Here is a 24,686-nt window from a genome sequence, read left to right as displayed (position 1 = left end):
GACTTTATAAAATCTAAAAGTTTTATTATAAATTTCAACAGTAGTAGATTACAGCTTTGGATGAGTAAGAAGACATCTGTACAAACTTGCTGACTTACAATTGTGATCTGATTCCATGCTTTACTATAAATTTGTCTATATCAACTGAGGGGTTACAGTAAGCAGGGACTGACAAACCTAGTAATCAATCAAATAATTCACATGGTGCTTGCCTTTTTACATCAGAGATTCTCAACAGCCCTTCACATAATGGACTTCACAGTGAAGTTCAGGAATGTATTCTTCCCCGAAGAGTTTAAATAGAAACTATTGCTGGGTAGCAAGACTGCTTTTAAAATTAACAAGCACTATAGCAGTTACTCTTTACACTGTTATCTTCATGATCTTAGTGACATAGATGTATTATCTGAGCCCTACAGAAATTCCCATGCAATCAAAATTTAAAGTAGCCTATAATATCACTACCTAAGCAAACATACAGTGAGATTTTCCTGGTACACAGGACAGTGTCTAAGAGACATTACCACTGTGCCGTAAAAATCAAATTACATAGCAAATTTGTTAGCCAAATGTTCTTTGCTTCATAACACCACAAGAGGGTGCAAAAGAGCTTCTTAACGATATCCAACAAATATCTCATTGTATCTAGACAGAGATTTCTTTTTAACAGAACTGTGTTTAAGGTCTTTTTTCTGCTTGAAAATTGGAGAATTCAGAAAACATACATCTGTAAATGGATCTCCTCTTCTGAGCTTCCTGTCAAAATAATTTAGAAAAAAAATTATTCTTGCACAGCTTTAGATATAATAAATTATAGTTTTCAGCTAACGTCATATTTAACAATATTCACTTGAGCAATTCACTACTAAAATCAGAATTTCACATTACAGGCAGTCCCCGGGTTACGTACAAGATAGGGACTGTTGGTTTGTTCTTAAGTTGAATTTGTATGTAGGTCGGAACTGGCGTCCAAATTCAGCCGCTGTTGAAACTGACCAGCAGCGGCTGAATCGGACATGCCTGGGGCAGAGCAGCTGGGGGGCTGCCGGGTTGGTCCCACAGCACCGAGGTGCGACGCTACTGGACCAACCCGGCAGCACCCCAGCTGCTCTGCCCCAGGCGTCCCCAAGTCAGCTGCTGCTGAAATTGATCAGCGGCTGACTACAGGAAGCCGGAGGCAGAGCTGCTCTGCCCCGGGCTTCCTGGAATCAGCCGCTGATCAGTTTCAGCAGCGGCTGACTTGGGGACACCTGGGGAAGATCAGCTGGGGTGCTGCTGGGTTGGTCCAGTAGCGTCGCACCTAGGTGCTGTGGGACCAACCCGGCAGCCCCCCAGCTGCTCTACCCCAAGCATCAGCGAGAAAAGCCTGGTCTGCTTGACGGGGGAAGGGAGTAGGCACTAGCTGCGCCCACCCACCCCCCAGCAGACCAGGGAGACACGGAGTGGCTTTTCTCGCCACGGAGGATGAGGGCAGCAGGACCACGGCGCGTCTCTGCAGTCCCGCTGCCCGCATTCTCCGCGGCGAGAAAAGCCGCTCTGTGTCTCCCCTGTCTGCTGGAGGGGAGGGGGGTGGGCGCTAGCTCCACGTCTCCCTGGTCTGCCGGGGGGAAGCGCCCCCTGCGTCGCCAGAGGCGGCGACAGTGGAGGAGGCACCCCGCACTAGCGGCCCTTCCCCCCCCCCCTCGGTTCGTAACTAGGGGTCCGACTTAAGTCGGACCCACGTAACCCGGGGACTGCCTGCATTAAACTTCTTATTTCTAATTAAATTAAATCCCAATCTAAAGGTACCTTCTACCAAAATATTTTAGTATATTAAACTGGACAATAAATTAAGATACTGACCCACTGATATTTGGTTCTTTATAATTCACATTAATAGTACACCTGCGTCTCTGGTTGGAAGTTCCTGGTTTTTCATTAATATTAAAAAATGGATGTGAGGTTCTACTTTTTGTACCAGAAGATGAAATGTTGGTGACATCATACAGGTGAAGACGAGATGTCTGAGAAGCCTTCGGTTTCTCTGCTGAAAGAATTTAATGGATACTTAGATTACCTTATTTTCTCATTTTACCATATAATTATAAAATAAATCAGTTGAAATAGAACATTGAAGTTGACCATACAACACTAACTAGTAACTGATATGAGGGTGCTCAAAAGCATTACCTTTAGAACTCCAGGGATTTTTGGTTTTTGTTTTACAGCATCTAACACAAAGAAGCCTTTTCAGTGACTAGAGCTTATAAGTGCTAGAAGAGACACACACTAGTCAGAGATGGCCAAGAGCAAGCAACTAAAAAACTCCAAACAAAATTACCTTTAGCAAAATTGCTGTGTGTATTTCCAGAGGAAGAATTCTTATCTACTTTTTGTACTTTATCCATAGCACACAGTAAAGAATGTGATTTTACATCATCTACTTTCATCACAGTGCTTGACTGAATGTTGGTTTTCCTGATCATGGTACTATCCACTGGAGTATTTTCAACAGCATCTGAAACATTAAACAGATTTTTAGAAGAATCAATCGGATGTTCACTTTATCAATTTTTTTTAAATATGGAACATTTGACAATACACATCCCCCTTTTATGAGTAAAGTATGTAAAAGTTTACATATGATTTCTGTATAAAATTAGTTAATTTTTCATGCATTTGCATTTTCTCTTATAATAATTTAATGAGTAAAAGAGTACACTAAATAGACTAGTCAAGCTTAAAAAAGTAGCTGAAACTCATACACACTATTCTGGAATCCCCTTGCCAGTCTTGAGTTTGACAATATTGTAGAGTCAAAGAAAAAAATTAAATGCCCAAAACATCCTTAACGCAAGTGAAGGTTGCTTAGAAGTATCTTGTGGCTTTCCTGAACTTCCCAAAATGAATCTCTTAATCCCCTTCCCTACAATCCAACCCCACTTAGCCACAGTCTCCCTCCTCCTCATTCACCAATCTTCCCTCCCTACACTGCTCCTCATTCCTGCAATCCACCATATTCCCTAGATTTACACCAGAAAAGTTATGAAAATCTGGAAATGTTATGAGCTGTTCATGTTATGAGCAGGCCATATTAGAGGAGCTGTGCATCAGGAACATCTGTACCAAACAACCCTGCAGCTGCTTTCTTTTGATAACACAAAGTTTCACTGGCCAAGATGATTAGAGATCCCTGACTGCTTATTGTTTTCTGACCTCAATTTAATTAATGCTCATTTCTTTGGCAATACTTCTAAAGTAAAATCACCACGGTCCACATATGGATTTTAGAGCACTTTAAAATAACACTCAAATAAGAGTTGCTCTCATGGAAAAATTTCCATAAGGAGCGACTGCTGAATAAGGTAGTGAGCTCAGCCCTCATTCTCTAAAGGCTGCCAAGGGTAGTATAAAACTCTCAGTGCTTGGATATGATTGAGGTTCAATGATCACAGCATGTCTTCTTGAGCCACTGAATTACTGTGACAACGGTCTCCCTGGAAATTTTGACTGGTGGTAAAGGTTTAGTCTTCCTAAACATGCATATTTTATTCTCTTTGGTTCAAGCTAATCACACTCCAATCCAGAATTCCTAGACTAGCTTTGAATAACTTCAGTATAATCCACCCAAAGGAACAGCAAGTACAATTCATTAACTGACATAAATCCTGAGTGGCAAAACTTAGTCTGGATTACTAAGTTTGAGGAGGCCTGTATGTGTGCAAAAAACATTAGAACCCAGGTGATGGGTTAACGGAGCTACAAAATGTATTGTGACTTTAATGTACTAGGCATCCTTATTGCCTAGTACATTATAAAACCATTTATGCGACTTTTGGATTTATCCTTTGTCTGTTTCTGGACTTACTTTATCCTCAAGACACCTTCAAATACATTTAGTCTGGGGAGAATTAAATTGCCATTGAGAAAAGCATTAACTCAGTTTAAAAGGAAATTAGGAAAGTACACCTTAAAACTACAACTCATCCCATGGCAGAAATAGGGACATTTACAAAAATGCTTCATATGAAATTTATTTCAATAACTTAATAGTTTTAAATGCTTTAAAAATTAGCATATTTAACTGACTAAAACAGCAATAAACCACTGTTAAAAATGGTGAAAAATACAACATGCTTTCCAAAAGTCAGTCACTTACTGATAGATTTTTCATTTGAAGTAGTATTCTTACTCTCCTTTTCATTACTAGTTTTCTGTTGCTGACACACCACAGATCTTTTAGATCGTGGCCTTGTATGGACGGGACTTCCATCATTTTTACACTGTGAACTCTTCCTATGTTTTGATTTACTCCTATAAGGCACATACAGGCTATCATCAGAATTCTCTTCTGAAACACTGTCTTCACTGCTCTGTGTTTCATATTCAGATGTATCCTTTTTTTCATCCATGTCATGGTCACAATCATTCATCTTGTTTTGTCGGAAAGGTGTGATATGGACATTTTCCTCAAACTGAAAATCATAAGCTTTATTGGAGCCAATTGATAAATTCACTTTTGCTGTGGAAGATTGTTCAGCCTGGTTTCTCTCTCTTTTTGATCTTGTTCCGGAAGTCTTTTTACTTCCTTCTAATTTTCCTTTTTTCACTTTCTCTCTTCTTGTTTGAGAGTCTTCTCTGCTTTTAAACTGTATTTGTTTATGTTTAGGTTTTGCAACTGAGCAGTTCAATTCAGTCGACATATCGGCTTGATCCAACATTGGTTCCGTGTTTATCTTGTTTTCATTCAGCTGAGAATGACTTGGCTCTATATTGTCTCTTTCTAGATTTCCATCAAGTTTAGTTTCATTCTGTTTACAAAATTCTCTGGTCAAATAAGCCCCTTCTGAATGGTCAAGATTATTCACATGAATGCTCATGTTTGCACAGCGACGCCTGGTAGATACAGTTTTTGGTAAGAGATTACCAACTTGCCTATCTTCTTCATCTAATAGAACATTTTTCAGGTTGGCCTCTGGGTGGTCCAGATGAAAATGAGATATTTGTCCTTTTGAATTAAGAAGATAATACATGTCAAATTAAATGTTATTAGACCTGGAGATGTTTATTTTGTTGGCAATTTCAGGCTTTTAGCAAAGATGACCAATCTTAGAATTTTCTACATCACTCATGACATAAGGACAACCAAAGCAATCCCTTGAGAACAACCTTAAGAAAGTAATTCATAGCTGGATTTGAACTTACTGAAGTTTTTTCTAAGACAAAACTAGTTTTTCTTCATGTGCTTGAACAATTCAAGTAATTTACACTCAGTACTTTGCCTCCTGAGGGGTTTGGCGGCAGCTCTTGCTTGTTTGTAAGGTCAGTTAGATATTTAAAACGTTAGAACATAAGAATGGCCATACTGGGTCAGACCAAAGGTCCATCCAGCCCAGCATCCTGTCTGTGACAATGTCCAATGCCAGGTGCCCCAGAGGGAGTGAACCAAGCAATCTCTCCTGCTATCCATCTCCACCCTCTGACAAACAGAGGCTAGAAACACCATTCCTTACCCATCCTGGTTAATAGCCATGAATGGACTTAACCTCCATGAATGTAGCTTGTTCTCTTTTAAACCCTGTTATAGTCCTAGCCTTCACAACCTCCTCAGGCAAGGAGTTCCACAGGTTGACTGTGCACTGTGTGAAGAACTTCCTTTTATTTGTTTTAAACCTGCTGCCCATTAATTTCATTTGGTGGCCCCTAGTTCTTATATTCTGGGAAGAAGTAAATAACTTTTCCTTATTCACTTTCTCCACACCACTCATAATATCATATACCTCTATAATATCCCCCTTTAGTCTCCTCTTTTCCAAGCTGAAAAGTCCTAGTCTTTTTAATCTCTCTTCATATGGAACCCATTCCAAACCTCTAATTATTTTAGTTGACCTTCTCTGAACCTTTTCGAATGCCAGTATATCTTTTTTGAGATGAGAAGACCACATCTGTACGCAGTATTCAAGATGCCATGGATTTATATAAGGGCAATAAGGGTATGTCTACACTACAAAGTTAATTCGAACTAACGGACGTTAGTTCGAATTAACTTTGATAGGCGCTACACTAGCGCTCCGCTAGTTCGAACTTAATTCCAACTAGCGGAGCGCTTAGTTCGAACTAGGTAAACCTCATTTTACGAGGACTAAGCCTAGTTCGAACTTACTAGTTCGAATTAAGGGGTGTGTAGCCCCTTAATTCGAACTAGTGGGAGGCTAGCCCTCCCCAGCTTTCCCTGGTGGCCACTCTGGCCAACACCAGGGAAACTCTATTGCCCCCCTCCCGGCCCCGGACCCCTTAAAGGGGCACGGGCTGGCTACGATGCCCGTGCCAGGTGCAAGCCTGCCAGCACCCAGCCAGCAGACCCTGCACCTGGCATGGCTCGAGCCAGCCACCCGATGCCCCCCAGCCCTCCCCCTCTTCCCGGGACCAGACTGGCGGCTCCCGGGAGCTTGCCCGGGACGGCAAGAGGCAGGCACCCGCCTGGTCTAGTGCGGACATCGTGGACCTCGTCCACGACCTCCGCACTAGGCACAGGAAAGTGGCCGTCTAGTGCAGGAGAGCTGCCAGCCTGGCCACCCAGGAGCAGGTGTGCATGAAAATCAAGGGGGTCCACTGAGACCCCCGACCCTGAGCTTAGAATGGCCATACTGGGTCAGACCAAAGGTCCATCTAGCCCAGTAGTCTGTCTGCCGACAGCGGCCAACCCTAGGGACCCTGGAGGGGATGGACTGAAGACAGTGACCAAGCCATTTGTCTCGTGCCATCCCTCTCCAGCCTTCCACAAACTTTGGGCAGGGACACCACTCCATGGACCCAACCTTCATCACTTTATCTCACTTCTCTTTAAACTCTGTTCTAGTTCTAGCCTTCACAGCCTCCTGCAGCAAGGAGTTCCACAGGTTGACTATTTGCTTTGTGAAGAACAACTTTCTGTTACTAGTTTGAAGCCTGCTACCCATTCCTTTCCTTTGGTGTCCTCTAGTCCTTCTATTATGAGAACTAATGAAGAACTTTTCTTGATGCACCCTCTCCACCCCACTCATGCTTTTATGGACCTCTATCCTATCCCCCCTCAGTCTCCTCTTTTCTAAACTGAAAAGTCCCAGTCTCTTTAGCCTCTCTTCACCTGTTCCAAACCTCTGATCATTTTAGTTGCCCTCCCCTCTCCCACCTCCTTTTCCCAGTCTCCCCGAGTTTTGTTCAATAAAGAGAGATTCTATTTTTGACCACGTTTTCTTTATTTTGTACATCAGGAACGGGGGCTAGGAAGGGGTAAGTGGAAGGAGGTGAGGGAGGAATGGGGTACGAGCCCCCGATGGGGAGTACTGGGCTGGCTCTGCAGGCTTCTGGGGGTGGAAGCTCTCCTGCAGCCCCCCCATTACCCCCTCTCCCCAGATGGCAGCCTGCGGCAAGTGCAGCCGGTCTGATGGCCGAGTGCTGTGATGTGCCCAGTGTGGGCACTCAGGACACTCCAAGCCAGGACTGCTTTGCAAGCGGGGCACCCCTGAGAACTGTCTGTCCGGGGTGGGGGTCGGGTCCCTTTAAGCACAGCCCTCGGCTAGCCTGAGGCAGCAGCTCCACGCTCTACGTCGTCATCTGATGCCCTGCCGGCACTGCTTCCGGCCATCCTTAACCCCGGTTCAGGGTCCACTTAATGTGGACATGCTAGTTCAAATTAGCAAAACGCTAATTCGAACTAGTTTTTTAGTCTGGATGCGTTAGTTCGAACTAAGTTAGTTCGAATTAACTAATTCGAACTAAGTTAGTTCGAATTAGCGCTGTAGTGTAGACATACCCTAAGATATTCTCCATCTTATTCTCTATCCCTTTTTTAATGTTTTAATAAACATGTTTGTATATGTTAACGAAAAAACCCTTAACCTGTATGCCTACTTACTCTTTCAAATGATTCTGTAGGGTAGTAAAAGCTAGTGTATCAGAACATCTCAGTTGTTTAAAAGGTGCCGCCTTCAGATCCTCCTCTACTCCACTTCGTTGAAAAAAAAAAAATTGCTGATTCCTCACACTTACCTTCATTTCTAAGCCCTTTTCACTAGCTATCTCTAAGGGTACATCTAGATTACATGCCGCTGCCGACAGAGACATGTAAAATAGGCTACCCGACAGTCAATGAAGTGGAGATTTAAATATCCCTGGCTTCATTAAAATAAAAATGGCCGCTGCGCTGTGCCAGCTCAGCTGATCATCAGCACAGTGCGCGAGTCAAGACGTGGATCTACACGGATCTACAGCTACTACTACTGGGCTAGGTTGGCTCAAACTTCCAAATACTATCACTTATCGTATGAACAGAAACAAACTAGATGTCAGAATCCTACAACGAAGGTATTTAAAGAAAAGAATTGCTTCTCTTCTTACTCTCAGAAAACACACTGCATCTGTGTAGATCTAACATGTTTTTGTGAGAGAGGATGAGAGAAGGCTCTTGTTAAGAATGAACATAGAAGTGTTATAACCCTTGTTCCAGAATGTGAGGAGAGGCCTACCCCTCTATCCCCTTAGAAGCATATGCTCTAAATTAGGATATTCATCACCTCTGAAAGAATTTTTTTAAATCAGAAAAATCCTTTCAAAATTTGCTACATTTTATTATCTATTTGCAGGGATTATAAAATGTTGATCAGACAACTGAAAACTAATGACCTTACTTCATTTAAAATTGCCAAGCTTCCATGTATATGACCTGATGGCATACCAGTTTAACATTGCCAAATCAGCTGTATGGATCTGACCCTTTTTAAAGAAAAATCAGAAAAATCACAAGCAGGAAAAGAAAGATGACAGTTTAAGGAACCACCTTCAAAAGTCTGAACTACACAGATGAAAGTAACTTCCAAAACTACTTCAATTTTATAAGGAAGAAACATTGTCTAAATGTAGGTTTAGTTACCTGTGTTTGTTGCCATTTTCTTAACGGAAGTGGTGTTTTCAAAAGTTTGCCAGGAATCTGACATAGAAGATGCATTATTTGTGTCAGCATTATTCTCTATTTCACTCCCAAGCATTTTGCCTTCTATGCTAGAATCTGCAACAAGAACAGGTGAAGGAAGTCCCCTAGGAACATAAATTGGAGTTTATTTATTAATAATACATTTAAAAATACAGCCTCTTCCCGACTTACAAGCCGGTTACAGACCAAACAACTGGTCGTAACTCGGTTCGTTTGTAAGTCAGACCCCATAGAGTTACATGCGATTGCGCTGTTCGTAAGCGCGGAGAGCGTTCGTAACTCGGGGTCCGCCATTTACGACAGCTTTGGTCGTAACTCCGAACAGTCTTAAGTTGATCGTTCAGAACTCGGGGACCGGCTGTAATCAATTTTTCTGTTTCTTATAGCAGCATGTTCCCCTTAATTGCTATTACAAAGTTATTTTGTAATAATCTGAAAAATTATTTCCCACAGAAATTCTGTATGAAACACCACCCACTCTTTGTATTTAAATTAAACTCTTGCATATTTTTTAACTTGAAAGTTTTAAGTTCATTTCTACCATCGTATTCTACCACCAATATGAAAATTTATCTACTTATGAAAGTGATCAGTTTCTTACAATGAGTAACAATAGCAAAATTTATCTGTAGAAAAGTTGCTGGAAGAGCGGTAACTGGAGTCCGACTGCTAATGTATCGATAGGTACAGAAATTAGATATTAGAATGAAGCTACTCTATTTGTAAACATTTCAGGTTGCTCTTGAAAACCAGAATACTGCATCTGCACAAAAATATGTCTACCAAACAAATTCTTAAATTAAAACTTTTTTGGGTGGAAAAAAGGATATCTGTTTAAATATAATACTGAAGTTGTAATTATGAACTATTCCAGCAGTATCATATTATACTGCAATGTAGGGATTCCAGTAGAATTTCTGAGCTCATGTGACGCTCACGGCCTGCAGATATTGAATGTATTTAGAAGCAGTTCTCCCAAGAGCTAAGTGCAGAGCAGAGCAAACGCTTCCAGTTGTTCCAGAAGTAGTTTTCCTTGGACCTGGATTTTTTGGTGTGGGGATGGGAAAATTTAGGGCAGATAATTTTGCTTCAAAATAGACATTAATGGCAATAAGATACATTTTGTCAAACATCACTGCCTATTCCTCACCATTATTTCATAATGAAACAGAAGGATAATTATTAAATTACTATAGCAGGCTTTATTAAGATATAAATTAATGCATAAAAAGCACTTACAGAGAACTAGCTTGTCTTAAAATAGTGGAGCCATCATCTTCAAGAACTGAGGAACACATCGTCTTGTTCTATGGACGGAACAAATTTTACTATGATAAAGTGGTAATGTATAGATTGTTACAAAACTCTATCAGAGCTACCACTAACAGGAACACCATGATCTTGAAAAACTATTTCTATCCTAAAAATTTGTACATAGTTATGTCACACACATTACTATAATTGACAGAAATCAGCATAACATTTTCAAGTTTGTTTACTTTGCATGTTTGACATTTTCTTGTGGATGGATAATTTCACTGTTTCTCAATTTTAAAAAATACCTGAGATTTCAAACAGAAGCCTCTAGTTTTTTCATTCAAACTGAAAAAAAATAATCAGGATCTATGATTTAAAAGAATGGAATATCAAAATTAATTCTGAAAAATTATGTTGATGGTGTTCTTTTAAGACAGAGTTTGCTTTTTGGTTAAAAATGCAGTTTAATATTGTGCCAAACCCCTTTTGTTAAAGCATGTTATCCAAGTCATAAGCCCAGAAGTGTATATTTTTAAACAACAACTAGTTTAGTATGTTAGTAATTAAGTAACTAGAACAAATTATGACTAATTTCAATGTTTTTCCTTCCAGCTTTTGGACAACAAGAAAGCTACAAGCATGATGGACCAAATGTGATACTAGATTACAGGCAGTCCTCGAGTTACGCGGATCCGACTTATGTCGGATCCGCAGTTACGAACAGGGCTTTTCTCGCCCCGGAGGACGGGAGCGGCGGGACACCTAGATGCTCCGCGGTCCCACCGCCCGCGTCCTCCGGGGCGAGAAAAGCTGCTCCGCGTCTCCCTGGTCTGCTGGGGGGTACCCCCCCCCGGCAGACCAGGGAGACGCGGAGCAAAGCCGCGGAGGACACGGGTGGCGGGACTGCGGCGCGTCTCGGTCCCGCCACCCGCGTCTCCCTGGTCCTCTGGGGGGGGGGGGGGGGGAGGGTACAGCTAGTGTGCTCCCCCCCCCCCTCCCCCAGACCAGGCTTTTCTCCGGACGCCTGTGGTAGAGCAGCTGGGGCGCTGCTGGTTGGTCCCGCAGCGCCGCTCTGGGCGCTACTGGACCAACCCGGCAGCATCCCAGCTGCTCTGCCCCAGGCGTCCCCAAGTCAGCCGTTGCTGAAACTGACCAGCGGCTGACTACAGGAAGCCCGAGGCAGAGTTGCTCTGCCCTGGGCTTCCTGGAATCAGCCGCTGATCAGTTTCAGCAGCAGCTGACTTGGGGACGCCTGGGGATCTTAAGTTGAATCTGTATGTAAGTCGGAAGTGGCGTCCAGATTCAGCCTGTTGAAACTGATCAGCAGCTGATTCCAGGAAGCCCGGGGCAGAGCAACTCTGCCTCGGGCTTCCTGTAGTCAGCCGCTGGTCAGTTTCAGCAGCAGCTGAATCTGGACGCCAGTTCTGACTTACATACAGATTCAACTTAAGAACAAACTTACAGTCCCTATCTTGTACGTAACCCGGGGACTCCCTGTATTTTCAAACAGGTCATGCATTTAGGATGTTTGTAAAGGTTGAACCTCTCCAGTTTGGCACCCTGGGGACCTGACCAGTGCCAAATCAGAGAATTTGCCAAACCAAGGGGAGGCCAATATTGTCTAGCACCATTACCGACACTTCCACTGCTTACTGGGCTCTTAGAAAGCATGTAGGGGTAAGTTAGAGCTAAATAACAGCACAGAACACAGAGCCAGGACTGGAGGCTATAAACAATTTTAATGGGACCATAGGAAACTTGACCACAGCAAATGGAAAGCAGCTTGGGTGACAGTGATCTTGAGTTCATGATTCTAAGGAATGGTAGAAGGGAGAACAGCAAAATAGACAATGGATTTCAGGAAGGCAGATTTTAGTAAACTTAGAGAGCTGGTAGGCTAAGGTACCATGGGAAGCAAAACTAAGATACTGTTGACAAAGAGCATCTAGACTACATCCAGTTCGGTTGACAAAGCAAGCCGCTTTGTTGACATGACAGTGTAGACGCAAAGCACAGTGTAGATGCAATAATGCCTTCTGTCAACAGAACTGTCGACAAAAAGCGTTATTCCTCATAGAATGAGGTTTACAGCCAGACAAAACTGCTGAGTTCTGTCGATGTTATGTCGACAGAACTCAACGACAGTGTAGATGCAGGGATACAAAAGTGTACTTTTGTCGACAAACCCTGTAGTCTAGACACAACCAAAGGATGAATAAGGCAAGGGCAAACAATACAGGTATACAGGTGCAAGATTAGAAAGGCAAAGGCACAAAATGAGCTCAAATTAGCTACAGTCACCTATCAGAGATTACAATTTTTTGGGTTTTTTTTCCCCAAGATCTCTTGTGGTAAAAAAGTTTGGAGTAAGCCCCTGGAAGAAGTTCCCAAGTGAATCTTTCTGGGTTTGAAAAGGGTTTTTCCCCCCAATGTGTGGTGGCAGCATACTACCTAAGTGACCTTGGAAGTTTTTAAGCAGAAGCCTATAAAGGCAAGGAATTTTTAAAGTCTCTTGTGGGCCGCCACCTTCTGCATTCCGAGCGCCAGAATAGGGAATGTCCTTGATGCTGCATCATCCTGTGGATGTTGAATGAATGATAAGAAGTGGGATTTTTGTAAGCAGCGACTTAGGAACACAGATCATACTGAAAGCTAATGGGACTTATGCCAAGTCATGTTTGAAAATCTCATCCAAGAACCAAAATACTAAAATCCACAAAAAACACATGCAAATCCAAGAAAAAACAGGATGGACTTACAAGATCAGTGGAACACAAATCCTGAGCTGGACCAAGAAGATCAGCTGTAGTAAGTAGGTTTTGAGCCACTTTAGAGATAATCTTGCTCAAGACTGACAATCTGGTCTAGTGGAAGGAAAAAAAAAATCAATCTTATTGTAATTGTTTAAAATAAGCAATGCAGAACTCTCTCTTGTGCTATTAGGTTACTTCTCTATTTAAGTTTACCACGTGTATTCTACTATACTAAGAAAAATAACTAACCAGAAGAGAATCAGTTACAACTTGCAGAAGAAAAGTAAAGGGCAGCAAAAATTAGAATTAGTACTTAGTTGTCTGAAGTTGTTTCAACAGATTTTTTTTCCAAAACTCATTTTTTTTCATGAAAACAACATTAATTTCATAATATTTGGGTTTTCAGTGAAAATTTGAAAATTCCAAAAATCAAACATTTTTCAAAGTTGGTGGTGGTGAGGGAAATGTCTAATCAATTCTATTAATGCTGGTGCTAAGATGAGTAAAAAAGACTTTAATAAATAGGTATGAGGTTGAACAGTATTAAAAATGGCAAGGAGAAATAGAAAAGGATGAGGAATAAAAAACAGAAGATTCAGCTGAAATGCTGGATGTCTTTTAAAAATGTTAAATAGAACAATACAGGTATTTAAAAAACTAGGAAATACCTCAAACCATTATAACAATGATTGTAGGCTGACCAGAAAATTTCTGGTTTAGGAGAAATGTAGACATTAAAAAAGTATTCCAGTGTGCATTGAATAGTTTTTTTAAAAATGTCCACAAACCAGAAATTTTAAAAACCAAATCGTTGTAGAAACCCTGATATGTATGGTGGTTCTGAAACAATATGTAATCTGAAACTCAGGAGATGCCACCTGAAATTGACATGATTCTCATCATTTTCACTTGAATAGTACTGTAAAACTGACAACATTGTCAGTCAACATCTCTCAGGTTCTATTGCTCCTGGACAGCTTTCCCATGAAGTTCAGGGCTTCCAGGTTCCTGGGCCAGCTACACAATCTGTAAGCGGTATGGTTGCCAGTCCACATGCTACAACAGTTCCAGAGCTGTGGATTCTGGAAGCCAGTCCCAGGACTTCCAGGCTCCATCACAGGCTCCCTTGAAATCTCAACATGGCAAGCTGCCCTAAAGCTTTGGACTCTGGGAATTTAAGATCCCTGACTGTTGCGCAACTCACACAGTCCCTTGGAGTCATGGATCCTGGAAGTTGTTAGATCCAGGAATCTTGGACAATCTGCATGGCCAGGCTGACCCTACAGCTGTGGACTGTCTAGAAACCCGCCGGGGCAGTCCACATGACAGGACTGCCAGAGACCCTAAAAGCTAGGGATAACAGCAAAGTGCTGCACTGGGTTGCACTGTAATGAAAGTTCATTGAATCTGGACCACATTTGAAAACTTTTTGTATTCAAGGAAAAGATGTTTTCCAATTGAACTTTTTAGCCAAGGACATGATTTGTCATGGAGGTCACAAATTCCTTTTCTAAGGAATTTCAGTGACTTCTTCAGCTTCAGCAATCAGCTGCTGTGGTTGGAACGGTCAACTCCTCCCCCCGGGGTTATTTTTAGTAAAAGTCACTGACTTCCATGAATTTTTGTTTGCTGCCTACAACTTATTCATGGCTTTTACTAAAAATAACAGTGACAAAATCTTTACCTTAACAATAGTTTTTGATAACTCATTCAAATTGAATAAGATGTGTAATAACAGCTCATGGATTGAAAGTTAGCCAAGTAACCATAAATGGGTAGTGTTAAAGTATCAAATGTACATAATTTGGAACCAGGCTCTTAAAATCTGTTGGAACTGCACTTATGCATTTATTTAACTGAAGTCTTTGGGCACAATTCACCTGTAGGTATTGCATTTCATTTCTATGCATACATGATTTATTTTCAGCTTTTCTAATGAAAACTGAAGTACTGATTGACACAAATATAGATTAGAGATATAGTTGCATGATCAAATGAAATATTTAAATTAATCACTAATTCAGCTCATGATGTTGAAAAACACTATTTCTGGTTGCAGAAAAAAAAAAAAAGCTTTTGTAAAATAAGTACATATGAACAGGAAAGACATTTTCAGCATCCAGCAAATTCACTTGAGGAAATTCAAAATCATGTTTTAACCTAGGCATAGTTTCAGGCTGGGAAGAACAGGGGAAAACAGCAATAGAAGGGTGCAGTTTAAAGATATACCAGTAAATCCTTCACTGCTAAAAATCTCCCAGTAAGAGCTAGATGAAACATTTGATTTTGAGAGCTGCTGAGCACCCCTTCTCTCTCATGGATTTCAATTAAATTTGTGGTTGCTGCACACCTCTTACAATCAGTTCTAGGACTGTTACGGTCAATTATAGGAATTTTTAACCCAATCTTGAAAAGATTTAGGCATGTTTAACTGTATCTATTTTCAATAGACCTACTGTTATCAATGGAGCTATTTGTGCAAAGATTTAGGCACTGGAAAGCCTTTCAAATTTCAACCTATTTTGTACTAGAACAGAAAGATGTTACTGTAATGAAAATACCTCAACAGGTTCTTTTGGTTGATGTAAGTTAAGTTTTCTTTGTAAAACAAATATCTGAAACTTCAGAGACTGATACTCTCTCTTTAAATGCAGAATAATATCTTGGGCTTCTTTCATTTTGGCCTTTTCCTCTTGTAAAGCCAGAGCTAGTGCTCGATTGTTTGCTTGAAAGCTTTTCAGTTGTGTAGAACTATTTGCTGTAAGAAAATAAATAATACTTAAAAGTGATAAAAACAAGCTTACGGAAAAATTGTGGAACAAAATAGTAAAGCATCTTACTTGCTATTTTGCATTTTGTAGTCAAGACCTGGTTTGTTTTACCCAACTTGGCCCATTTTTGATTTCTTTTCTCTTTCATTCGTTCTTTTATATCCTCCAGACTGTCCTTAAATGGCCTTTTCAAGCATTTTTCTCCACCCATCTTCTAAGAAAATATAAATGCAAATAACTGATTAAAACATTGTAGAATATACTTGCAAGCACTAGTTTACATGACTTCCTGCACTATGAAAAAGTTCATCCTAGCTGAATCACAATGAGTTCAGATAATTACTCAATACAGACACAGCTATATTTATAAGCTGTGGGATTTTGCACTTTTATTAAGATCTAAAAATAGTTAAACTGTAGAAGACGCTTGAAAACAGTGACTTATAACCTCACTATCAGTTGCTCGACTGAACTGGAACTTTCCCCCTGAAAATATTGTGCCTAATACTCCTACAAAAATTTCACCGGGGAAGTAGCCATGTTAGTCTGTAACTTTAAAAACAAGAAGTCCTGTGGCAACATAGGGTGTGTCTGCATTGCACTGTTAGTTTGGGATAACCAGCACTATTTCGAAATAACCATGTAAGCGTCTATCCAGCCATTCCGTTATTTCAAATAGTTTCGAAATAATGGATGGCTTATTCCAAAATCTGTAAACCTCATTCTATGAGGAATAACGCCTATTTCGAAATAGCTATTTCAAAATAAGGTGTGGGTAAACGCTCCACTGCTGCTATTTCGAAATGGCCTCTCACCTGGGCCATTCTAAGTTATTCCTTCTCAGTGCCTCCTGGGGCTCTAAATCAAGATAGCATGTCTACATTAAGGAAGCCTGTCTTGGGCTAATTTTAAAACTTCCCTGCAGTATAGACGTGCTATTTCAAAATAAGCAACTTAAAACAACAGAATAGCTGGGTAGACACTCGCATTGTTATTTCAAAATAGTACTAGTTATCCCGAAATAACGGTGCAGTGTAGACACACCCTATGTAAGGATGTTAAGGACTAGTCGACTATCTGATAAGCAAATGCTTATCAAGTAGTCAGTCGACTAGTCGATTTCCCCTCCCCTTGCTGCCTCTATTTGATAGAGGCAGCAAGGGGTGGGGGGAGCAAGAAGGGGTACTTCAAAGCGGCAGCACTGCACAGCTGATCCCAGGCTCAGCTGTGCTGTGCTGCCCCTTTGAAAAGCTACCTTGGCATTCAAAGTGGCAGCGCCACATGGAGTCCGGAGTCATCTGGGTACTCCCCCAGCTGACCCTGGGCTCCGCACAGAATTTCTGCGGAACCCAGGATCAGCTGGGGACTCTTGTACATTTCAAAGCTGGCACACCCGAGTGCAGCCCGGAGTCAACAGTACTTCCCGCTGGCCCCCCGGGCTGGATGTGGAGTTCCGCATTCCTCCTTTGAAATGTACAAGAAATGCGGAAGTGCATTGGAAATTCCATTGACTACTCAACTAGTAAAATAACCGATAGTTAACATTCCTAACCTTATGTTGCCACAGGAATGATCATTCTTAAAGTGACCACTTTAAAGCATAGCTTTGGCCTTGCACAGAACACATCTCCATTGTCTATAGCAGTGTTTTTTAAACTGTGTTCCACGGCAGTCGGAGGTGTGCCATGGAGAAGAGAATTCAAAATGGCCACCCTTAAAGGGGCAGGCTACCTTTTATTGAAGGGGGAAAACACACCCCAAAAAAACAAACAAAACGTTCCCCGACCCTTTTTCCCCCCCGACCCATTTTCCCTCCTGACCTCCCCCCCCCCCCCCCCCCCAACGAAAAATCCTTGGTGTTCCTCATAAAAAAATATTGTTTGGTGTTCCTTGGTCTTAAAAAGTTTAAGAAACACTGGTCTATAGTGACCTTCATTGTATGTTAACAAATTAGGTTTTAGACCCCACAAAGTACAGTAAACTTCCGATAATCCGGCACCTTTAGGACCCAGGGGGTGCCGGATTATCAGATATGCCAGACTATCAGAAGGGGGGGCTATGATGGGTCTGGGGTGGGGGGATGCTACCCCAGACCCCCTCATAGCCCTACCTTCTGATAGTCCAGCTCTGCCCCAGGAGTCCCTGATTCAGCCGCTGCTAGTCAGTTTCAGCAGCGGCTGAATCGGGGACGCCTGCAGCAGAGACCGCGCCGCGAGACCAACCCATCAGCACCCCAGCTGCTCTTGGGGACGCCTGGGTCAGAGCAGCTGGGGTGCTGACGGGTTGGTCCCGCAGTGCCGCTCCTCGGCGCTACTGGACCAACCCGACAGCACCCCAGCTTCTCTGCCCCAGGTGTCCCCAAATCAGCCGCTGCAGAAACTGATCAGCGGCTGACTCCAGAAAGCCAGAGGCAGAGCTGCTCTGCCCCGGGCTTCCTGGAGTCAGCCCTGGTCCGTTTCAGCAGCGGCTGAATCAGGACGCCTGGGACAGAGCAGCTGGGGCGCTGCTGGGTTGGTCTGGTAGCGCCAAACCATGGCGCTGCGGGGACCAACCCAGCAGCACCCCAGCTGATCTGTCCCAGGTGTACCCAAGTCAGCTGCTGCTGAAACTGACCAGCAGCTGATTCCAGGAAGCTGGGGCAGAGCAGCTCTGTCTCGGGCTTCCTGGAGTCAGCCGCTGGTCAATTTCAGCAGCGGCTGAATCCGGGACAGCTGGGGTGCTGCTGGGTTGGTCCCGCAGCCCCGAAGGGCAGCGCTACTGGACCTACTCGGCAGCACTCCAGCTGTTCTGCCTCCTGCTTCCTGGATTCAGCACTGTTCAGTTTTAGCAGTGGCTGAATCGGGGAAGCTGGGGGCAGAGCAGCTCCAATGGTCCGGCTGCCCGGAGCACTTTCGGGTTCCTGATGGTGCCGGACCATCAGGAGTGCCGGACCGTCAGATGCCGGACCATCGGAGTTTTACTATATTGTGTGCCCTTGTAACTTTTAGTTACAGCAGGGAGCTTGTTGCGTACTCCCCAGCTTCAGCAGCTGTCCAGCTTGCACAAATCCGCAGGTGAAAACAGACAAGGGAAGACATGTTTAAGGAGCAAATGGAGTGGAGGAATATATTCCTGGAGGAGATGCAAGCAGAGCAGCAGGAAAAGAGAGTGTGCAGGGAATTAATTGCAAGCAAAACACAGGAAAATGTCTTTTCGTTCCTGATGGCTATGATGGAGTGCTTGGCAGCATGTCTGGACAGGAACCCTCCCACCCCTGTGCAGAACAACTTTCCCTCTTTACCCTGTTCCATAACCTCCAACCCCAGGGGCCTCAGGACACGGGGGGGGGGGGGGGGGGGGGGGGGGGGAGGGAACTCAAGGGTAGCCTCATACACACCTGTAGACCCTCAGGAGGCAAAAGGCTGTTGTCATGGGATAAGAGGGAAGGTCCTTTTGTGCACTGATAACTGGTTAAGAGACAGGAAACAAAGGGTAGGAATAATGGTAAGTTTTCCGAGTGGAGAGAGGTAACTAGTGAGGACCCCCAAGGGTCTGTCCTGGGACCCATCCTATTCAACTTATTGATAAATGATCTGGAGAAAGGGGTATACAGTGAGGTGGCAAAATTTGCAGAGGATACCAAATTGCTCAAAATAGTTAAGACCAAAGTAGACTGTGAAGAATTTCAAAAAGATCCCACCAAACTAAGTGACTGGGGAACAAAATGGCAAATGAAATTTAATGTTGATAAATGTAAAATAATGCACTTTGGACAAAATAATCCCATCTATATATACAATATGATGGGGACTGAGTTCTAACCTAGTCAATAGACTCCTAAACCTTCCCTTTAAACACCCAAAAGCACATTCAACCACCACTCTACACTTGCTTATCCTGTTGAACTGTTCTTTACTGTGATCCAGGCTGCCCGGTACATCTTCATGAGCCACGGAAGCAAAGAGTAGGCTGGGTCACCAACGATCACTATTGGCACGTCCACCTCCCATATTCTAATTTTCCAGTCTAGGAAAAAAAAGTTCCAGCTTGCAGCTTTCTGGAGGAGGAGTTTCTCAAGGTGTGCACCTTTTCCAACCACCCCACTGGTCATCACCTACAGTCCCCAGCCTAAACCCCTGTAATGCATCATTGACAATCTACCACCTAGTCTGGAAAACTCACACACACACACACCTTGGAGACAAGCCAGTACTTGCCTACAGACAGCTCCCAACCTGAAGCAAATACTTACCAGCAGCCACACATCACACTACAGATACTCACCCAGGAACCTACCTATGCAACAAACCCCATTGCCAACTCTGTCATCATATCTACACAAGTGACACCATCACTGGACCTAATCACATAAACCACATCAGGGGCTCATACATCTGCACATCCACTAACGTGATATATGCCATTAAGTTCCAGAAGTGCCTCGCTGCCATGTATATTCACGAAACAGGACAGTCTCTGTACCAAAGGATAAACGGACACAAATCAGACATCAGGAATGGTAACACACATAAGCCTGCAGGGGAACATTTTAACTTCCCTGTACATTCAATAATGGACTTAAAAATAGCCATTCTTTCTACAAAAGAATTACCTCCTCCCCACCCTTGAAGACATCTGAACTGGAGTTCATTTACAAGGTCAACTTAGGCTTGAATGAAGACTTTAACTGGCTAGTGCACTACAAAGGTAACTTCCCTGCTTTTGTTATTTACATTTCTACATCACATGCTATGAATGAGACACATCCAGCCTGACGTAACTTAATTAACATTGGTCCTACAATTGACAGGTAACTTCTTTTGCTGTTATATATACCCTGGATTCCATAATTTCCACTCCAACTCATCTGATGAAGTGGGGTTTACCCATAAAAGCTCATGATCTAATAATTTGTTAGTTCTAAGATGCCATAGGACTGCTAGTCATTGAATCAGAATACAGGAGGTCCCCACTTTGCAATCGCCCGATTTACGACCTTTTCCGTAAGTGCAGAAGGGGCTGAAATCCCCCGACTTACATCCTTGGCCCCGCATTTACGACGGCATAAGATGCCTGTCGTAAATGCGGACACGAGTTACGACACCCCTGATTTGCGACGCTATCCCCGGAACCAATTGTGTTGGGGGCAGACTGTATGATGATAGCCTTGCGGATAGAACACCTTAAAGTTGTGAGACCCATGTTCACGTCCCTGCTTTGCATTAGGCAGAGGGGAGAACAAACCTTTATCTCCCACATGCTGGATGTTTCCCTAACCATGGGGCTAAACATGATAGGAGTCAGCATTTTCTCATTTGGCTGTTTTATGAATTGTGCCAGAGTCCTCTTAGGATTCAAAACCCTCCCCATTCCCCAATAAAATAATTGGGGGCCCAGACTATTAGTATCACATTAATGGACAGTACGGGGGCAACTAAAACAATATTTTCCAGCAAATAAACTATTTGGCCAAAAAGTGCTTTTCTGCAGGCTCTAAAGTTATATCTATACTACAACTAAACACCTGCAGCAGGGTCCAGGCAAGCAAATAAGGCTTATGGGACCCAGGCTAAGGCAGTGATCCCCCAACAGTGGGGCAGAGAGGAATGTCCAGGGATGAAGGTAGGTGTAAGGCCCAGGCCAACCTCCAAGCCTTCAAGGTGAATGGAACCCAATTGGGGATGCCAGACTCTAGCACCAACAGTCACTGACAGAGCCTACTCCTACAGATTACCTCATCTCCGACTCTGCTCTCAATTTCACCCCCAGCCTCTGGGCCTAGGCTCCACATTCAACTGCATGACTGCAGCCCAGCTCCTGCCCCAACCTCAGTCTCAAACCCCAAGCACAGCTTCAGTCCTGGACTTGACTGCAGCCCTCAGCCTGAGATTGACAGCCCTGCTTTCAGCCTGAGTGGTAGACTGCAGCTGCTGGGGTACAGACAGATCACATTTTGGGGTAAGGTGGGGAGGGAAAGAGAGCACAATGTAAAAAATTTGGGGACCATTAGGCTAAGGGGTTGTTTAATTGCATTGTTTGTAAACGTTCATGAGTACCTTAGATATATGTATATATGGGGGGGAAGGGGGCGGAGAGGGGAGGGGAGACACGACACCACCTTGTTGGCTGTCAGCCTCAGTCCACAGACTTTGGCTCAAGCTATGGTACTAAAGATAACAGTGTAGACATTCTTGCTTGGCCTCTGAAACCCAGCAATGGAAGCGCATCTATGCCAGAGCTATTTTATATTGTTGTTTTAGTGCTAGAGTGCAAGCCCAAGCCTGTACACCCAGGCTTTGAGACTCACTGCTGTAGCAGGTTGTTTTTTGTTTTCCCCACTGATGTACCCTCATAGGGTACAACTGAAAAAAAATCTACAAAACTGGAAGACCAGTATACAGCTGTGTGCTCAAAAAAAGGGGGGTGCAGTTATGATTTGTGAAGTAGAACATAATTGATGGCGGTCCTGGAAGAGAGAAAAGCCTTGCTTTCCTTTAAAAAAAAAAAAAAAAAAAAAAGAAAAGAAAAAAAAGAACATATTAGAAAGGCAAGATCAGAAAATTGATTTCTTCAAAGATTAGTCAATTAAAAATCATTAATAGTTTCCCTTTATGTATGAGAGAGCAATACAGTAGGGATGTAATAGTGTAGTTGATTAACGGATTAACTAATAAGCAAAAGCTTATAGGTTAATGCTATAGACTATACACATCCCTCCTCCCCACCCTTCACCAATAAATGTTTTAGCAGGTTGGCCAGCAGCCCAGCTCAGTCCTGGCTTGTGATAAGTCTGGGACCTACCCCTGTGGCAGCTTTGCATTTAAAGTGTATTAGGAGCCAGATGGGTAGACAGCCCAGCTCAGTTCCAGTTGGTGCTGGATCCGGGAGGTCAGACTCCTCCCCTCCCTTTATCAGGGGCAGCAGCACAAGGTGACAGGCATCCAGTCCATAAGGGGAGCTGGTTTTTAAACTGGCTCTCATTGCAGACTAGCTCCCGCCTGGCACCCCACACTGATGACAGCCCCGCCTCGGAGACTATAGAATAGTTGACTAGCCAATAAGAATTAATGAGGTTACTCAACTATTCAATTAAATGATATTTAACACCCCTACAATGTACTGCGGAGACGGAGGCCAGAAGAGCAGCTGCCAGCTTTAGTTGATTTTCTCCAAATGGTCTGACTAAACTGCATCATAAACCCCATCTGTGGGACCCAGGCTTTGTTTCCAAGCCCATGCTTGAGTATTCACATTGCATTGCACACTTGGGTCCACAACTGCTGGACCTGGTTCTCACAACTCTGTTAACACATCCAGCACTACAGACTCTAGTCTGTCACTTGACCTGCAGCCACACTGCCAAATGCCAGGGCTTAGATATGAGCCAGAGACGCACTCAGGCTCAACCTCTGCCCCAGAAGCAGGGGTGAAAGTAAGCAAGTGCGCTTCGGGGAAGTAGCTCCAGCAAGAGCCAGCAGGCAGTACCCGGAAGAAATTTTAAGTCACTTTCACCACTGCCTAGGAGGGTGCCTCGACCCCTGCCCAGCTCGATGTGTGTGAGGAAAAGGGCGCCTGGGCTAAGTCAGCGCCACCGAGCCACCCCACAGAGCTAGAAAGGCGCCTGCGGCCCCCTGAAGCCGCGCCCTGCATCCAAGGGCCGCGCGCAGAAAGGCAGCTGCGGAAGAGACCGGTGGTGTCGCCCGCAGTGCCGGGCACGGAGCCGGTGCTCCCCGAGCCAGGAGATTGGGCGGGACACGCCGGGGGGGGGCTGCAAAGGCCAGGGCCCCGTTTAACACGCGCCGCCAACTCGCTGTTACGCGGCCCGCCCGAGGGGTTACAAGAAGCGACACCCCGGTCCCGTCCCTCCCTATCGGGCCCCACCCACCTGCGCTGGCCCCGTAACCAGGGCGCCCCAGCCTTGAGGCCCGCGCAGCGGCGCCCCGGCCCCCGGCCCGCACCCGTGCAGCAGCGGCCGCCGCGTCGTGCTCTCCTGCCGGCGCGCGCTCTGGTTGCTTTCCGAACCTGAGCTCAACGGGCTCCGGCGCGCGGACCGTTAGCTGCCTCCTCGCTTCCGGAATCTTCCCAGTTCGAAATTCGCCGCTTCCTCCGCCCATTGGCCGGACGTCACGCGACACGCTTGTGTCACGTCACCGCGCGAAACGAGCGCAACGAATGTGCCAATGTTGCTGTTATCATCCGGGGCCTTCTGCTCCGCCGCCGTCGCCTGTCGTTTGCTCGCCCCCACCGCTAAGCGCGGCCTCCTGGGAGCGGCGGACGCGCGCACGAGCAGCTGCGTCGGCGCCACGCCCGTGCGTTCCGTGCGCCACGGCCCTGGCACCAAGAGCCACTGATGGAGCCTAGTCCACACGTGGCTGCTGCCCTTCCCCTTACCTAGACTCCCCGCTGCCTTGCACCCGCCTCCCCTGCATTGTCGCCTCCCCACAGCCTCCCTGCAGCCCCTGCCTGCACTTTCACCCACGCCCTTCAGTTCATCTTGGCTTAACAAGGAGATCTTGCACGATCTCAAAATAAAAAAGGAGTCATATAAAAAATGGAAACTAGGACAACTAACAAAAGCAACACGGGAATGCAGGGGCAAGATTAGAAAGGCAAAGGCACAAAATGAGATCAAACTAGCTACAGGCATAAAGGGAAACAAGAAGACCTTTTATAAATACATTAAAAGCAAGAGGAAGACCAAGGACAGGGTAGGCCCACTGCTTAGTGAGGAGGGAGAAGCAGTAACAGGGAACTTGGAAATGGCGGAGATGCTCAATGACTTCTTTGTTTCGGTCTTCACCGAGAAGTCTGGAGGTGTGCCTAACGTAGTGAATACAAGCAGAGAGAGGGTAAGTTTAGAAGATAGGATACACAAAGAACAAGTTAAAAATCACTTAGGAAAGTTAGATGTCAGCAAGTCACCAGGTCCTGATGAAATGCATCCCAGGATACTCAAGGAGCTGATAGAGGAGGTAT

General features: G+C 44.2%; 1 protein-coding gene across 12 annotated transcripts; it reads right to left on the bottom strand.

Moving 5' to 3' along the window:
- SGO1 (shugoshin 1) lies at window positions 1-24,045 on the bottom strand. Of its 12 annotated transcripts, none has more exons than XM_006120175.4 (11): window positions 23,733-24,045; window positions 19,108-19,177; window positions 15,801-15,945; window positions 15,522-15,718; window positions 12,967-13,071; window positions 10,190-10,257; window positions 8,891-9,054; window positions 4,139-4,987; window positions 2,321-2,497; window positions 1,843-2,023; window positions 1-756 (listed from the first exon to the last, which is right to left on the bottom strand). In XM_006120175.4, exons 1-11 carry the CDS (start codon window positions 23,822-23,824, stop codon window positions 615-617), a joined length of 2,190 nt encoding a protein of 729 aa, XP_006120237.1. In that variant the 5' UTR covers window positions 23,825-24,045; the 3' UTR covers window positions 1-614. The 12 variants fall into 12 exon arrangements, with proteins under 12 accessions (XP_006120237.1, XP_006120236.1, XP_075778192.1 ...); XM_006120174.4 differs by having other exon boundaries at window positions 1,843-2,026; window positions 23,733-24,042; XM_075922077.1 differs by having other exon boundaries at window positions 1,843-2,026; window positions 15,801-15,942; window positions 23,733-24,042.
- Between the last annotated feature and the right edge of the window lie 641 nt (window positions 24,046-24,686).

The sequence above is a fragment of the Pelodiscus sinensis genome, chromosome 2 (genome assembly GCF_049634645.1).
Source record: "Pelodiscus sinensis isolate JC-2024 chromosome 2, ASM4963464v1, whole genome shotgun sequence".
Taxonomy (NCBI): domain Eukaryota; kingdom Metazoa; phylum Chordata; order Testudines; family Trionychidae; genus Pelodiscus; species Pelodiscus sinensis.
The sequence above is the reverse complement of the archived record's forward strand: the minus strand, read 5'-3'. Positions and strand labels throughout refer to the sequence as shown.